General features: G+C 39.0%; 1 protein-coding gene across 1 annotated transcript in view; it reads left to right on the top strand.

Moving 5' to 3' along the window:
• ALKBH8 (alkB homolog 8, tRNA methyltransferase) overlaps positions 1 to 17,916 on the top strand; it is a 130,989-nt gene that overhangs the window by 56,151 nt on the left and 56,922 nt on the right. Inside the window, exon 8 of the mRNA XM_055422944.2 lies at positions 8,056 to 8,162. Coding sequence (XP_055278919.2) covers positions 8,056 to 8,162 — 107 coding nt within the window. The remainder of the gene's footprint in view (positions 1 to 8,055; positions 8,163 to 17,916) is intronic.

The following is a 17,916-nucleotide window of genomic DNA, read 5'->3' as shown; positions in this document are numbered from 1 at the left end:
GCTAACAGAATGAAAACCAGAATCACAGAAAACTAATCAAACTGATCACATGAACCACAGCCTTGTCTAACTCAATGAAACTATGAGCTGTGCCGTGTAGGGCCACCCAAGATGGATGGTCATGGTGGAGAGTTCTGACAAAACATGGTCCACTGGAGAAGGCAATGGCAAACCACTTCAGTATTCATGCCTTGAGAAGCCCATGAAAGGTATGAAAAGGCAAAAAGACAGGACACTGGAAGATGAACTCCCCAGGTTGGTGGGTGTGCAGTACGCTACTGGAGAAGAGTGGAGAAATAACTGCAGAAAGAACGAAGATATGGAGCCAAAGCAAAAACAACGCCCAGTTGTGGATGTGACTGGTGATGGAAGTAAAGTCTGATGATGTAAAAAACAATATTGCATAGGAACCTGGAGTGTTAGGTCCATGAATCAAGGTAAATTACAAGTGGTCAGACAGGAGATGGCAAGAGTGAACATCAACTTTAGGAATCAGTGAACTAAGATGGACTGGAATGGATGAATTTAACTCAGATGACCATTATATCTACTACTGTTTGCAGGAATCCCTTAGAAGAAATGGAGTAGCCATCATGGTCAACAAAAGAGTCTGAAATGCAGTACTTGGATGCAATCTTAAAAACGACAGAATGATCTCTGTTCGTTTCCAAGCAAACCATTCAATATCACAGTAATCCAAGTCCATGCCCCAACCAGTAGTGCTGAAGAAGCTGAAGTTGAATGGTTCTGTGAAGACCTACAAGACCTTCTAGAACTAACACCCCAAAAAGATGTCCTTTTCATTATAGGGGATTGGAATGCAAAAGTAGGAAGTCAGGAAACACCTGGAGTAACAGGCAAATTTGGCCTTGGAGCACGGAATGAAGCAGGGTAAAGGCTAACAGAGTTTGGCCAAGAGAACGCACTGGTCGTAGCAAACACCCACTTTCAACAACACAAGAGAAGACTCCACACATGGACATCACCAGGTGGTTCATACTGAAATCAGATTGATTATATTCTTTGCAGCCAAAGATGGAGAGGCTCTGTAGAGTCAGCAAAAAAAAAAAAAAAAGACTGGGAGCTGACTGTGACTCAGATCATGAACTCCTTACTGCAAAATTCAGACTTAAATTGAAGAAAGTATGGAAAACCACTGCATCATTCAGGTATGACCTAAATCAAATCCCTTATGATTATACAGTGGAAGTGACAAATATATTCAAGGGATTAGACCTGATAGAGTGCTTGAAGAACTGTGGATGGAGGTTCATGACATTGTACAGGAGGCAGTGATCAAGACCATCCCCAAGAAAAAGAAATGCAAGAAGGAAAAATGGTTATCTGAGGAGGCCTTACAAATAGCTGAGAGAAGAAGAGAAGCAAAAGTCAAAGGAGAAAAGGAAAGATATACCCATTTGAATGCAGAGTTCCAAAGAATAGCAAGGAGAGACAAGAAAACCTTCCTCAGTGATCATTGCAAAGAAATAAAATAACTTAATGTAGCTTTTTACAACTGTGTATTCTATAGTATTTTTTCATTTGGTGAAATTTTAACTGTTGATGTTTTTGGCATTGTGCTTTGTACCACTTATTAAAAATTAAAAGAAAAAAGAAATAGAGGAAAACAATAGAATGGGAAAGACTAGAGATCTCTTCAAGAAAATTAAGGGAACATTTCATGCAAAGATGGGCACAATAAAGGACAGAAATGGTATGAACCTGACAGAAGCAGAAGATATTAAGAGGTGGCAAGAACACACAGAAAACTTTACAAAAAAAAGATCTTCATGACCCAGATAACCAGGATGATGTGATCACTTACCTAGAGCCAGACATTCTGGAATGCGAAGTCAAGTGGGACTTAGGAATCATCACTATAAACAAAGCTAGTAGAGGTGATGGAATTCTAGTTGAACGATTTCAAATCCTGAAAGATGATGCTGTGAAAGTGCTGTACTCAGTATGCCAGCAAATTTGAAAAACTCAGCAGTGGCCACAGGACTGGAAAAGATCAGTTTTCACTCCAATTCCAAAGAAAGGCAATGCCAAAGAATGTTTAAACTACTGAACAATTGGACTCATCTCAGATGCTAGCAAAGTAATGCTCAAAATTCTCCAAGCCAGACTTCAACAGTATGTGAACCATAAACTTCCAGATGTATAAGCTGGATTTAGGAAAGGAAGACGAACCAGAGATCAAATTGCCAGCTTCCATTGGATCATCACAGAAGCAAGAGAGTTCCAGAAAAAAATCTACTTCTTTATTGACTACGCCAAAGCCTTTGACTATGTGGTTCACAACAAAGTATGGAAAATTCTGAAAGAGAAGGGAATAGCAGACCATGTTACCTGCCTCCTGAGAAATCTGTATGCAGGTCAAGAAGCAACAATTAGAACCAGAAGTGGAACAACAGATTGGTTCCAAATTGGGAAAGGAGCACGTCAATGCTGTGTATTGTCACCTTGCTTATTTAACTTCTATGCAGAGTACATCATGGGAAATGCCTGGCTGGATGAAGCACAAGCTGGAATCAAGATTGCCGGGAGAAATATCAATAACCTTATACGCAGATAACACCACCCTTATGGCAGAAAGCAAAGAAGAACTAAAGAGTCTCTTGATGAAAGTGAAAGAGGAGAGTGTAAAACCCGGCTTAAAACTCAGCATTCATAAAACTAAGGTCATGGCATCCAATCCCATCCCTTCATGGCAAATAGATGGGGAAACAATGGAAACAGTGACAGACTTTATTTTGAAGGGCTCCAGAATCACTGCAGGTGGTGACTGCAGCCATCAAATTAAAAGATACTTGTTCCTTGGAAGAAAAACTATGACCAACTTAGCATATTAAAAAGCAGAGACATTACTTTGCTGACAAATGTCCATCTAGTCAAAGCTATGGTTTTTCCAGTAGTCATGTATGGATTTGAGAGTTGGACTATAAAGAAAGCAGAGTGCTGAAGAATTTGTGCTTTTAAACTGTGGTGTTGGAGAAGACTCTCGAGTCCCTTGGACTGCAAGGAGATCAAACCACTAAATTCTAAGGCAAATCAGTCCTGAGTATTCATTGGAAGGACTGATGCTGAAGCTGAAACTCCAATACTTTGGCCACCTGATGCAAAGAACTGAGTCATTGGAAAAGACCCTGATGCTGGGAAAGACTGCAGGCAGGAGGAGAAGGGGACGACAGAGGATGAGATGTTTGGATGGCAGCACCACCTCAATGGACATGAGTTTGAGCAAGCTCTGGGAGTTGGTGATGGACAGGGAAGCCTGGGGTTCTTCAGTTCTTGGGTTTTTAGAGTCGGATGTGACTGAGCGACTGAACTGAAGTGATAAAACTGTAGAGTGGGTCTAGTGTCTAATAGTATATTCCCATCAAGTATTTTCACCCAGATTGATTTCATTCCTTTGAGTCACAGCTGATCATCTCTAATGAAGGAATTAATGTTTGTATATGCTCAGTGCTCAGTTGTGTATGACTCTTTGCAACCCTTTGGACTGTAGCCCTCCAGGCTCCTCTCTAGGGTTTTTTTTCAGGCAAGAATACTGGAGTGGGTTTCCATTTTCTCCTCCAGGGATCCTCCCAAGCCAGGTATTCAACCCAGGGATGAAACCCACATCTCCTGTGTCTCATGCATTGCAGGTAGATTGTTTACCACTGAGCCAAATTAATAATATTCTATTATTCTTTCTTTTTTGTGGACCTTTAGTGTTTATTCAGAAAATTGAAGCCTTTATGTATGTTTGCTTAAAAATGGGCTACAGTGGTACTTTCTCCCCTTTTCCCAACATTTAATGAAATTTTTCATACAGAAAAGTTGATCGTATTATACAGTAAATCTGTATATATTCACCCCTGAGATACTACAGTTAAAATTTTAATATATCTGCTTTATTAAATGACTGTTCATCAATCGATCCTCAGTCTGTCAGCCCATCTTCTTTTAGTTATACATTTCAGGGAAGTTGCAGGTTTCAGTACATAACATGTCCAAAACATCAGAATTTATCTACAGTGTTTTTAAAGTAGAATGCTTTTAGAGTGTGGAGAATGCTTTATGGACTGTTTGAAATGATGTATCATCATTTGGAACAGATAGTTGGAAACTAAGTCCTATCATACTTTATTTTCTGAACTTAGATTGAGAGGATGTATGAGAAAGGGAAAATGGGTTTTTCAGGCCAGTATTATTGTTGTTGTTCTGTCGTTCACTCATGGATGACTCTTTGCGACCCCCATGGACTGAAGCATGCCAGAGTTCCCTGTCCTTCACTGTCTCCTGGAGTTTGCTTAGACTCATGTCCCTTGAGTAGGTGATGCCATCCAACTGTCTCATCATTTGTTGCTCCCTTCTCTTCCTGCCCTCAGTCTTTCCCAGTGTCGAGGTCTTTTCCAATGAGTTGGCTCTTCTCATCAAGTGGTCAAAGTGTTGGAGCTTCAGCTTCAGCATCAGTCCTTTCAGTGAATCCTCAGGACTGATTTCCTTTAGGATTGAGTGGTTTCATCTCTTTGTTGTCCAAGGGACTCAGGAGTCTTCTCAGCACCACAGATTCGAAAGCATTGATTCTTTGGCACTCAGCCTTCTTTATGGTCCAACTCTCACATCCACACATGACTACTGGAAAAACCATAGCTTTGACTATATGGACCTTTGTTGGCAAAGTGATGACTCTACTTTTTAATACGCTGTCTAGGTTGGTCATAACTTTTCTTTCAAGGAGCAAGTGTCTTTTAATTTCATGGTAGTGATCCTTGTCTGCAGTGATTTTGGAGCCCCCCCCCTCCCCAAATAAAATCTGTCACTGTTTTGTTTCCCTATCTGCTTGCAATGAAGTGATGGGACCAGATGCCATGATCTTCGTTTTCTGTTTTTCTTTTCGGTCTTAGTTTTTGAATGTTGAGTTTTAAGCCAACTTTTTCACTTTCCTCTTTCCTACTTCATCAAGAGGCTCTTTAATTTTTCTTCAGTTTCTGCCGTTAGGGTGGTGTCATCTGCGTATCTGAGGTTATTGATATTCCTCCCGGGAATCTTGATTCCAGTTTGTGCTTCATCCGGCCCAGCATTTTGCATGATGTACTCTGCATATAAGTTAAATAAGCAAGGTGACAATGTACAGCCTTGACGTACTCCTTTCCCAGTTTGGAACCAGTTCATTTTTCCATGTTCAGTTGGTTCTAACTGTTGCTTCTTGACCGGCATACAGGTTTCACAGGAGGCAGGAAGGATGGTCTGGTTTTCCCATCCTTTTAAGAATTTTCCACATGTTGTTGTGATCCACACAGTCAAAGGCTTTAGCATAGTCAGTGAAGCAGAAGTAGATGTTTTTCTGAAATTCCCTTGCTTTTTCTATGATCCAGTGGATGTTGGAAATTTGATCTCTGGTTCCTCTGCCTTTTCTAAATCCAGCTTGTGCGTCTGGAAGTTCTTGGTTCGCATACTGTTGAAACCTAGCTTGAAGGATTTTGAGCATGATCTTGCTAGCATGTGAAGTCAGTGCAACTGTGCAGTAGTTTGAACAAAGAAAGGCTTGCCCTTCTTTGGGATTGCAGTGAAAACCGACCTTTTCCAGTCCTGTGGCCACTGCTGAGTTTTCCAAATTTGTTGGCATATGGAGTGCAGCACTTTAACAGTATCATCTTTTAGGATTTGAAACAGCTCAGCTGGAATTCTATCACCTCCACTAGCTTTGTAGTGATGCTTCCTGAGGCCCACTTGACTTCACATTCCAGGATGTCTGGCTCTAGGTGATTGATCACACCATCATGGTTATAAGGGTCATTAAGACTTTTTTGTATAGTTCTTCTGTGTTTTCTTGTTTCCTCTTCTTAATATGTTCTGCTTCTGTGAGATCCATACCATTTTTGTCCTTTATTGTGCCCATCTTTGCATGAAATGTTCCCTTGGTATCTCTAATTTTCTTGAAAAGATGTATATTCTTTCCCATTCTATTGTTTTCCTCTGTTTCTTTGCATTGATCACTTAAAAAGGTTTTCTTGTCTCTACGTGCTATTCTCTGGGACTCTGCATTCAGATGGGTGTATCTTTCCTTTTCTCTTTTGCCTTTCATTTCTCTGCTTTTCTCAGCTTTTTGTAAGGCCTCCTCAGACAACCATTTTTCCTTTTTGCATTTTTTTTTCTTGGGGATAGTTTGATCACTGCCTGTTGTACAGTGTTATGAACCTCCATCTATAATTTTTCAGGCACTCTGTTTATCAGATCTAATCCCTTGAATATATTTGTCATTTCTACTGTATAGTCATAAGGGATTTGACTTAGGTCATACCTGAATGGCCTGGTGGTTTTCCCTGTTTTCTTCGATTTAAGTCTGAATTTTGCATTAAGGATCAATATAATTCTGTATAATTTATGATGTATTTTTGTGTTTGTCATCTGTTTTACTCAATATTATTATTATTAATAATAGATAATGGTTACTGAATGCTTGCTTTAGTGCCAGCTACTGTCCTACTAAATTTTCCTTTGATGAAGGTGCAATGCTAAATTAATGTTCATCCCACTGATACTTAGTTGGCATATTTATTTTTCACATGGATTGATTTGTTCGCTTAAATATTTTTTAGCCCTTTGATGTGCCTTTTTAAAATTCACGTTTTGAGATTTCCCTTGTGGTCCCATGGCTAAGATGGTGCTCCAAATTCAAGAGGCCCAGGTTCAATCCCTGGTCAGGAAACTAGATCCCATATGCTGCAACTAAGAGCCAGTGCAGCCAAATAAATAAATGAATAAATAAGAAAATATATTTTTAAAAAATCTCATTTGTCAACTGCTGCTGTGTTTACACTGAAGTCGCCAGTCTAGACACAAAAACATTTTCTGGGTGTTTTCTTTGTGCTTTATACATTGCTGTTTATAATACTTGATCATAATTTAGGAAGAATCACTGAATATCTTCCTGTGTTTTTTTACTATCTCATAAATCAGTCTAAAGACTAAAATGTTGTGTCACTTTAAAGGAAAAATGGATTATATGAAAATCTACATCTAATAGTTACTTCTCCTTAGATTGTTAATTGTTAATATTCTAAAATGGGCTTTCCCCATGGCACTAATGATAAAAAACCCACCTGTCAGTGCAGGAGGTATAGAGATGCAGGTAAGTTCCTAAGTCAGGAAGATCCTCTGGAAGAAGGCATGGCAACCCACTGCAGTATTCTTTCGTGGAGAATCCCATGGACAGAGGAACCTGACAGGCTACAGTCCAGAGAGTCACAAAAAGTTGGACACGACTGAAGTGACTTTGCATGCATGCACATGAATAATAATATTTACTGTTTTTTGTATTTATAATGTGCCAGATATTATGACAATCCTAAGAGTTGAGGAAGCTGGACACATTGGGGTTAAATGAGTTGTCCTGAATCATATAGCCAGTAAGTGAAAAAGCCAAGATGTGAATGTTTCAGGTTCTAAGTCCTTGAATTTGACTACTAATGTTTTTCATAGTATAAATGCTTCTCTGACCACCTACATCATAATTTCCTTACGTAATTGTTAGAAATGCAGATTCCTGAGCCTTACTGTAGACCTACTTTTAGTCATTCAGTTGATTCTTATGTGCACTGAAGTTTGAGAACCACTGTGCTGTGCTCTCCTATAAGCATTCAGTTCAGTTCAGTCGCTCAGTCATGTCCGACTCTTTGCGACCCCATGAATCACAGCACGCCAGGCCTCCCTGTCCATCACCAACTCCCGGAGTTCACTCAAACTCATGTCCATCGAGTCGGTGATACCATCCAGCCATCTCATTCTCTGTCGTCCTCTTCTCCTCCTGCCCCCAGTCCTTCACAGCATCAGAGTCTTTTCCAGTGAGTCAACTCGTTGCATGAGGTGGCCAGAGTATTGGAGTTTCATCTTTAGCATCAGTCCTTCCAATGAACACCCAGGATTGATCTCCTTTAGAATGGACTGGTTGGATCTAATCTCTATTAGCTTAGAAAGATAGTCAGGATCAATGAATTGCTCTTATTTTTGGAGTGTATGACTTTCTGGATTGATTGATCTTTATGCTTTCTCCTTTATTTCAAGATTGTCATGGATTTTAAGCACCCAGATGGTATGACAGTGCCAGTTATGCTGCCTCGTCGGAGTTTGCTGGTGATGGCAGGAGAATCTAGATACCTTTGGACCCATGGGTATGTACTGAAATGACCTAGATGACAAGATACCTTTTGCTTTGTGGAAGTCTCATTCGTTTCTGAGCCACCAGAACCATGCCTCAGGCTGGCACATTGAGGCTTGCACATGTCCTGGCTCCCCCAGGGACAGCTATGGCTTTTTAAAAAACTCTTTATTTTGAAAAAAATTCAAATTTAAAGAAAAATTGTAAGCATAGTATGGTGAATTCCCTTCACCTTTCACATAGGTTTACCAATTGTGAATATTTTGCTGTCTAATTTCATTGCTGCCAAAATCTCGTCTCCGTGTCCACTGATGCTGCATAGAAACATGAAGAAAGACTTTGGAAGAAATAGAAATCTGGCTTTAATCCTCTACTTGGTTTAGTGGCACACACCTATAGCCCCAGCTTGGGAAGCTGAGGCAAGAGGATTGCTTGAGCCCAAGAGTTCTGGGCTGTAGTACAATATGCTCATCAGGTGTCTGCACTAAGTTTGGCATCATTTTTTCTCTAATGTGTTATTATTATTATTATTTTTGCTCAATCTTTGAGAGGAAGTTGCAGCCATGATGACCCTTTATCTTTCCATGGTTCATTGCATATTTTTAAAGAGCAAGAACATTGTCTGTATTAGGGGTTGGCAAACTGTGACTCATGAGCCAACTTTAGCCCTTGTTACACAGCTCTTGATCGAAAAGTGGTTTTACATTGTTAAAGTGTTGTAAAGAACAAAAACAAAAAAGAATATGCGGTGGAGACTATAGATAGCCTTCTATGCCTGAAATACATACTTTCTGATTTTGTTACAGAAAAAGTTTGCCAGCCCCTTGTTCTACGAAACTGCAGTGTATGCCTCAAATTCAGGAGATTCAACATTGATAAAATGCTCTTAACCATGCTCATACAATCCATCTTGAAAATCTGCTAGTTGCACTTTATACTACTGTCAAAGAAAACCAGACCTTGACAGTAGTTAAAGCAACAAAAACAGATTTTACTCAGGAACTATTGTAATACAGGAAGAGAATATAGGAGTGGACTCAATTTCAAACGTAATAAGGAAAAAGGAGATTTATAGACAGGGAACCTGGGGTTGAGGGTGAGGCAGTGTGCGTGGATAGAAAACTACTAACAAGAAACATCAGTAGGAAGGGAAAATTCTGGCTAAACCAACAATAGGATTCTTCCTGAAGGCAAACCACAGTGATCAGACATCAGCTAGGGAAAGATAGGTGTAAGGAATTTGGTCAGTTACCAAGGATGATCAGGTATGGAGGATGGTGGATTGTGGCTGAACTGACTTAACAGGATTCTTGCTAAAATAGGGCACTAGTCATGCCTAAGGACAGTGCCTGTTTGGGCTCAGAGTCAGTTTAGTTCAGTTGTTTAGTCATGTTCGACTCTTTGCGACCCCATGGACTGCAGCATGCCAGGCTTCCATGTCCATCACCAGCTACTGGAACTTGCTCAAACTCAAGTCCATCGAATTGGTGATGCAACTCAACTGTCTCATCCTCTGTTGTCCCCTTCTCCTCCTGCCTTCAATCTTTCCCAACATCAGGGTCTTTTCCACTGAGTCAGTTGTTTGCATCAGATGGCCAAAGATTTGGAGTTTCAGCTTCAGCATCAGTCCTTCCAATAAATATTCAGGACTGATTTCCTTTAAGATTGACTGGTTTGCCCTGGAGAAGGGAATGGCAACCCACTCCAGTATTCTTGCCTGGAGAATCCCATGGACAGAGGATCCTGGCGGGCTGCAGTGGCAAAGACTTGGATACAACTTAGCAACTAAACCACCACCATCTTCAAGGTATTAGTCATTTTTACACTCACCTATTCACCGACTCTGTGGACATGAGTTTGAGTGAACTCCAGGAGTTGGTGATGGACAGGGAGGCCTGGCGTGCTGTGATTCATGGGGTCGCGGAGAGTCGGACACGACTGAGCGACTGAACTGAACTGAACTGATTCATTGTAAAATCCTCTAGTAGATAACAAAGTTCATCTTCCTAATGACTTATAGGGTTTCTACAGTGATTAACAAGATTTGGATTAAACAAATCAGTGGTGGGGTGAAAAATAAAACAGAATTGCTTACTTTGCTTTCTGAAAGACTGTCTGTTATGCGAGAAAATATCATATGACAGTGATAATGACCATTAATTAAGACTTTTTTAGAGATGTCATTTGTAAGGGGTCTAATGCTCAAATGCCACCACCGAACTTAAAGCTCATAGAGAATGTAAAAACAAAGCTAATAGGTCTAAGAATATTCCTGCATAAATTATTTTTATTTAATGAAGAATGTAAACCTTCAGTGTTTCTCTCAGACACCCTTGCGCTGCTCACAGAAGGTGCTGCCACTTATGTTTGATGTGCTGTCCCTCTGGTTCTGAATGTCCGTTGTTAAAACTGGGAAATAAGATGGGAAAATTTATCTGGGTGGAAATGTCACTCTGTTGATTTGTGAGCTATAAATGTTCACCTTTTAAAAATAATTTAAATGTATAAACAAATGATTAATATTTAAGTTGATATAGCAGCAAAAAAAAATGTGAGCCATCCTGTACTTTGGTTGTTGCTTTAATAAAGGATTTGCACAGGAAAAAAAAAAAAAAATAAGATTGACTGGTTTGATCTCCTTGCAGTCCAAGGGACTGTCAAGAGTCTTCTCTAACACCATAGTTCAAAAGCATCAATTCTTTGGCCGTCAGCCTTTATGGTCCAACTCTCACACCCATACATGACTACTGGAAAAACTATAGCTTTGACTAGACGGACCTTTGTTGGTGAAGTAATGTCTCTGTTTTTAATATGCTGTTTACGTTGGTCATAGCTTTTCTTTCAAGGAGCAGGAGTCTTTTAATTTCATGGCTGTAGTCACCATCTGCAGTGATTTTGGAACCCAAGAAAATAAAGTCTGTCACTGTTTCCATTGTTTCCCTGTCTATTTCCCATGAGGTGATGGGATCAGATGCCATGATCTTAGTTTTTTTGAATGTTGAGTTTTAAGCCAGGTTTTTCATTCTCATCTTTCAACTTCATCAAGAGTCTCTTTAGTTCTTCGCTTTCTGCCATAAAGGTGGTGTCATCTGCATATCAGAGGTTATTAATATTTTCCTGGAAAAATTGATTCCAGCTTGTGCTTCATTCATCCAGCCTAGCATTTTGAATGATGTACTCTGCATATAAGTTAAATAAGCAGGGTAACAACATACAACATTGACGTACTCCTTTCATGATTTGGAACCAGTCTGTTGTTCCATATCTGTTCTAACTGTTGCTTCTTGACCTACATATAGATTTCTCAGGTGGCAGGTAAAGTGGTCTCGTGGTCTGGGATCAGAGGAACCTGACTAAAGTTTGGTTGAGGAGAGTCTGTCAGTACCTCGTGGTAAGTTTTCTGTCTGATCTAGGATTTGGTCCATGATCCTGCATTACATTTAGTTGTCAATTTTCTTTAGCCTTCTTTAATTTGAAGCAGTTTTTCAACTTTTCTTTGTCTTTTTGACATTTACACTTTTAAGAATGCCAGTTGTTTTAGAGAATGACCCTTGAGTTTTTTTTTTAATTGAATCTAATGTAAATGAAATGAGTTATTAACTTTTGGCAGGAATAAATCCTCAGTCTTTTGAGGTGGAAGCATCATACTGCCAAAATTTACATATATTGTCACTTAAAATACTGCTGAATTCTGAACTTAATGCTGCCCTGGTTGGAGATTTTTTTTTGACTCATTTTTAAAAATACAGAGAAGTGAGCATTTAAATGAGTTTGTAACCTGTCCTAAATGAGCCATAAAAACAGATAGCCTGATTCTGTGCACTAAGAATTAAATTTGCCTGATTTTTTTTTTCACAGCCATTTAAAATATTTTTTACTTTCAGCAGTTGAAAATGGTGATGTGATCCAGTATTTCTGTAATTTTGAAAATACTAAAGGCAAAGGAGAAAAGGAAATATATACCCATCTGAATGCAGAGTTCCAAAGAATAGCAAAGAGAGGTAAGAAAGCCTTCCTCAGCAATCAATGTAAAGAAATAGAAGAAAACAATATAATGGGAAAGACTAGAGCTCTCTTCAAGAAAATTAGAGGTACCAAGAGAACATTTCATGCAAATATGGGCACAATAAAGGGCAGAAACAGTATGAACCTAACAAAAGCAGAAGATATTAAGAAAATGTGGTAAGAATACACAGACGTATACAAAAAAGAACTTAATGACCCAGAAAACCAGGATGGTATGATCACTTACCTAGAGCCAGACATCCTGGAGTGTGAAGTCAAGCAGGCCTTAGGAAGCATCACTACAAACAAAGCTAGTGGAGGTGATGGAATTCCACCTGAGCTATTTCAAATCCTAAAAGATGATACTGTTAAAGTACTGCACTCCATATGCCAACAAATTTGAAAAACTCAGCAGTGACCATAGGACTGGAAAAGATCAGTTTTCATTCCAATCCCAAAGAAGAACAAGTCCAAAAATGTTCAAACTACTGCACGGTTGCACTCACTTCACGTGGTAGCAAGGTCATGCTCAAAATCCTTCAAGCTAGGTTTCAACAGTATGCAAACCAAGAAATTCCAGATGTTCAAGCTGGATTTAGAAAAGGCAGAGGAACCAGAGATCAAATTGTCAACATCCTTTGGATCATAGAAAGATCAAGAGAGTTCCAGAAAAACATCTACTTCTACTTTATTGGCTATGTTAAAGCCTTTGACTGTGTGGATCACAACAACCTATGGAAGATCTTAAAGAGATGGGAATACCAGACCACCTTACCTACCTTCTGAGAAATCTGTATGCAGGTCAAGAAGCAACAGTTAGAATTGGACATGGAACAACAGACTGGTTCCAAATAGAGAAAGGAGTACGTCAAGGCTGTATATTGTTACCCTGCTTATTTAACTTCTATGCAGAGTACCTCATTGGAAATGCTAGGCTGGATGAAGCACAAGGTGGAATCAAGATTTCCGAGAAAAATATCAATAACCTCAGATATACAGATGATACCACCCTTATTGCAAAAAGCGAAGAAGAACTGAAGAGTCTCTTGATGACTGTGAAAGAGGAGAGTGAAAAGCTGGCTTAAAACTCAACATTCAAAAAGCGAAGATCACGGCATCTGGTCCTATGACTTCATGGGAAATAGATGGGGAAACAATAGAAACAGTGACAGACTATTTTCTTGGGTTCCAAAATCACTGTAGATGGTGATTACGGCCATGAACTTAAAAGACGCTTGCTCCTTGAAAGAAAAGCTATGACCAACGTAAACAGCATATTAAAAAACAGAGACATTACTTCACCAACAAAGGTCCGTCTAGTCAAAGCTATGGTTTTTCCAGTAGTCATGTATGAATGTGAAGAGTTGAACCATAAAGAAAGCTGAGTGCCAAAGAATTGATGCTTTTGAACTGTGGTGTTAGAGAAGATTCTAGAGAGTCCCTTGGACAGCAAGGAGATCAAGCCAGTCAATCCTAAATGAAAGCAGTCCTGAATATTCATTGGAAGGACTGATGCTGAAGGTGAAGCGCCAATACTTGGGCCACCTGATGAGAGGAACTGATTCACTGGGAAGACCCTGATGAAGGAAAAGATTGCAGGCAGGAGGAGAAGGGGACGACAGAGGATGAGATGGTTGGACGGCATCACCAACTTGAAGGACATGAATTTGAGCAAGCTCTGGGCATTGGTGACAGACAGGGAATACTGGTGTGCTGTAAGTACATGAGGTCGCAAAGAGTTGGACATGACTGAGAGACTGAACTACTGACTGAGCATTTGTATTTTTCAAAACATTTCAAGATTATTCTGATACACATTTGGATTTTAAAAATTGTTTACAGATTTTTCTAGTAGATCCTAGTTTTGGTCATATAGAGTTCTGTTATTTTTCTGTTGACCATGATACAATGGTATTAAGTGAGCAATAGTTACATAATCACAAGAGTAAAAGATGTTTATCAGTTTTCACAATTAACAGCCAGAAGAAAAAAAAAAGTTACAGTTGCAAAGCACAATGCAAACATGATTAACTTAACAATATAAAATAACTGCATACAATTTGGGAGGGTCAAGCAGAGTGATGTGATTTGTAGAAGTGCATACATGCACATGTTTTCATCCACCCAGCCAGTCTGTGTCTTTTGGTTGGTGCATTTAATCCATTCACATTTAAGGTATTTATCAGTATGTGTGATCCTGATCCAGGGAGGCCTGGCATACTGCAGTCCATGGGGTTGCAAAGAGTAGGACACAGCTGAGCGACTGGACTGAACTGAACTGATAATCCTATTACAGTTTTCTTAATTGTTTTGGGTGTACTTTCTGCAGGTTTTTTCCTTCTCTGTGTTTTCTTCCTGCCAAAATTCCTTTAGTGTTTGTTGTAAAGCTAGTTTGGTGGTGCTGCATTCTCTTAACTGTTACTTGTCTGGAAAGTTTTGATTTCTCCATCAGATCTGAAGGAGAGTTTTGCTGGGTAGACTATTCTTGGTTGTAGGTTCTTCCCTTTCATCACTTTAAATATTTCATGCCATTCCCTTCTGTCTTGTAGAGTTTCTGTTGAGAAATCAGCAGATAGCCTGATGGGAGTTCTGTTGTATGTTATTTGTCATTTTTCCCTTGTTGCTTTTAGTATTTTATCTGTCTAATTTTTGTCAGTTTGATTACTGTGTGTCTCGGTGTTTTCCTCCTTGGGTTTATCCTGCCTGTGTGTGTGTATGTATGTGTGTGTTAAGAAAGAGAGAGAAAAATGGAGAAAAGTGAAGGGGAGAGACAGTGATGGGAACATGGAGAGATTGACCAAACAATGGTGAATCAACTATTGGAAGATTTCTTGGAATCTGAGTGGAAGGGAGAATTAATCAAAGAAGCACACTTAGTGTACTAAGAATACATATAAACTCTGGAAATAAACTTTGATTAAAAATATTTTGATCTGTGCTAAAAAAGCACTAGAAAGCACCACTGAAGAAGATTGATTCACACAGCCAGTTCAAACACTTTTTTTTTGGCTTCACTGGGTCTTTGTTGCTTTTTGTGCAGACTTTCTCTAGTTGTGGTAAATGGGGTCTCCTCTTTGTTGCAGTGTTTGGACTGTTCATTGTGGTGGTTTTTCTCGTTGCAGAGCACAGGCTCTAGGTGTTCAGGATTCAGTATTTGAAACGTGGGCTTCAGTAGTTGTGACACATGGGCCTAGTTGCTCTGAGGCACATGGAATCCTCCGGTACCAGGTATCGAACCTGTGTCTCCTGCACTGGCAGGTGGAGTTCCATCCACTGTGCCACCAGGAAAGTCCCCAAGCACTTTTAATTGGATGTAGTTAAAGTTTACTGTTCTAGTTACCATGCACTAAAGCAAAGGTGGCAGACTGGCAGAACGTGAGTCAAATATAGCAGTCAGACTGTTTGGCTGGGGCACTGGTAATCAGCATTGTAGAATTTTAAAAAATTGGTTGTATGTGAATATCAGCAACTTTTTTATAGGATTCTGAATTTTAGCTTCTTTTGAAAATTGAGAACATCTGAAAACATTAGACCACAGTATCCTTTGACAGCAGTAGCTGAGACTATCAATGGCCTTCTTTAGGTGAAACTATATTTTCAGGTTCTCTAGGGTTCCTGCCGTTTTCTATGATTGCCTGCAGTATGACCGAGTATCAGTTGTCATTTATCACTGTGCTCATACTAATGTTTTTATCTTATAACAGAGTTAAATGAAAATTAATTCTTAAACTTACATCTGTTTTAGAAGTGGGGGGACAAGCTAGAAGGAATAGGAATGTGTGTTTTAAGAAAAATGGAAGAGAATGCTTAATATTTTTGAAATGAAGACAGTTCCTATGTGTTTAATGGCAAACAGTGTATTTCTAAAGTCTACCTGCTTCACTCATTTCTGTTATTAGACTAGCTTTGGGTTCAGTTAGTTCATGAATCTGTGAGCTCTCCTTTTAAATTATTTTTGGAGCCCTTTGTGCTAGATACTATCTGAAAGCTTTACATACATTAACTCATGTAACTGATAAAATCACAGTGGAAAGTTTTTTTCATGTTTTTGTCCACATTTTTAAAGGAAATTGGAACATAAAGAAGTTCCATAACTTGTACAAAGTTACAAAACCAATCAGGGGCAGACAGGATCAGAGTCTGCCTTCAGGATCTATGCTCTTAACCATACTGTTATAGCTAAATTCGTTTGCTCCCTTTCATCTGAATTTATGCATGTGCCTTGTAGCCTTCACACTTTTGTCAACTCTTAATGGAATAAATTTCCTTTCCTTTCTATTCACTTCTTTTTAACATATAGCTTAACTTTTGTTTCCTTTATAATGTATAAAGTTTTTTCTGATGACAATAGCCTGAAATAATTTCTCCCTTAACTCCTAAAGACTGTGTTGTCTCCTACTGGCTTGTGCCATCTTTTCTATTGTACTGAACTATTATTTAAATTTATCTTTTTATATAATGTTTTCCCAAGTAGATTATAATTTGAGTACAGGGAAAAAAGATGTTCAGAGATATTTAAATAATTAATTATTTTTGACATACAGATTGCCTATTCCCAAAAATCTGAGATTGGTTCTAAAAGCAGTAAGTATTGCTTGACCTTTGCCTAAGATTTAACTCTAGGCAGATGAAGTAATTGACTTCAGAGAGCCATAATAGAGAACTATTTAGTACCTGAGAGAATTGCTAATATGAGTTTCAAGATATTCATTGTTATTAAATAACTTAATTTTGTTCTTTGTTCAGCATTTTAATCATATTTTCAGCTCTCAGAGTAACAGTCATATAATTTCAGGCACTGTTTGTCTATTTTTACTTCTAAAAAATTGCCTTTAGCATGAACTCTTTTAAATGAGCTGTTCTTGCAACTTGATTTATGAAGCTGGCACTATCCTGACACCAAAATTTGTCAAGGACATTACAAAAAAGGAAATTGCAGACCAGTATCTCTCAGAGATTGTAAAAGTCTGACAAATTGTTAGAAAATGCAAACCTGCAGTATATAAAAATGAAAATACATCAAGACTAAGTGGAATTTATCCCAGAGTTGTAAGATTGGTTTAACAGTTGGAAGTCAAAGAACAAAGAGAAAAAATAATCATCTTGATTGATGCAGAAAATATATTTTGGCAGAATTTTGCATCCACTCATGATAAAAACTTGGCAAACCAGATAAGAAGGAAAGTTCTTAAGTGTGATTAAAGAGCATCTGTGAAAAACCCATGGGCACTATCACAGTTAATAATAAAATATTGAATGCTTTTTCCTAAAATTTTGAAAAGGCAGGGATTTTTGCTCTCATCACTTCTATTAATATTATATTGGACGTCTTAGTATAATAATACAAGAGAAAACAATAAAAATTATATGTGACTGAGGGCTTCTGGTTTAAGATGGTGAAATGGAAGGGTATGTACTGATCTCTTCCTGCTGCTGCTGCTAAGTCACTTCAGTCGTGTCCGACTCTGTGTGACCCCACTGACAGCAGCCCACCAGGCTCCCCCGTCCCTGGGATTCTCCAGGCAAGAACACTGGAATGGGTTGCCATTTCCTTCTCCAATGTGTGAAAGTGAAGTCGCTCAGTCGTGTCCAACCCTTAGCAACCCCACGGACTGCAGCCTACCAGGCTCCTCCATCCATGGGATTTTCCAGGCAAGAGTACTGGAGTGGCTTGCCATTGCCTTCTCCAGATCTCTTCCTGCAAGACCACCAAAATTGCAACTGTTTTGAACTGTTGAACAGCCTTCGACAGGAGGATGTTG

Source organism: Moschus berezovskii, chromosome 14 (assembly GCF_049115385.1).
Source record: "Moschus berezovskii isolate FMDL1 chromosome 14, NW_MosBer_1.0, whole genome shotgun sequence".
In the NCBI taxonomy this organism is placed as follows: domain Eukaryota; kingdom Metazoa; phylum Chordata; class Mammalia; order Artiodactyla; family Moschidae; genus Moschus; species Moschus berezovskii.
Note: the sequence above shows the minus strand (reverse complement) of the source record. Positions and strands in the feature narration are given on the sequence as shown.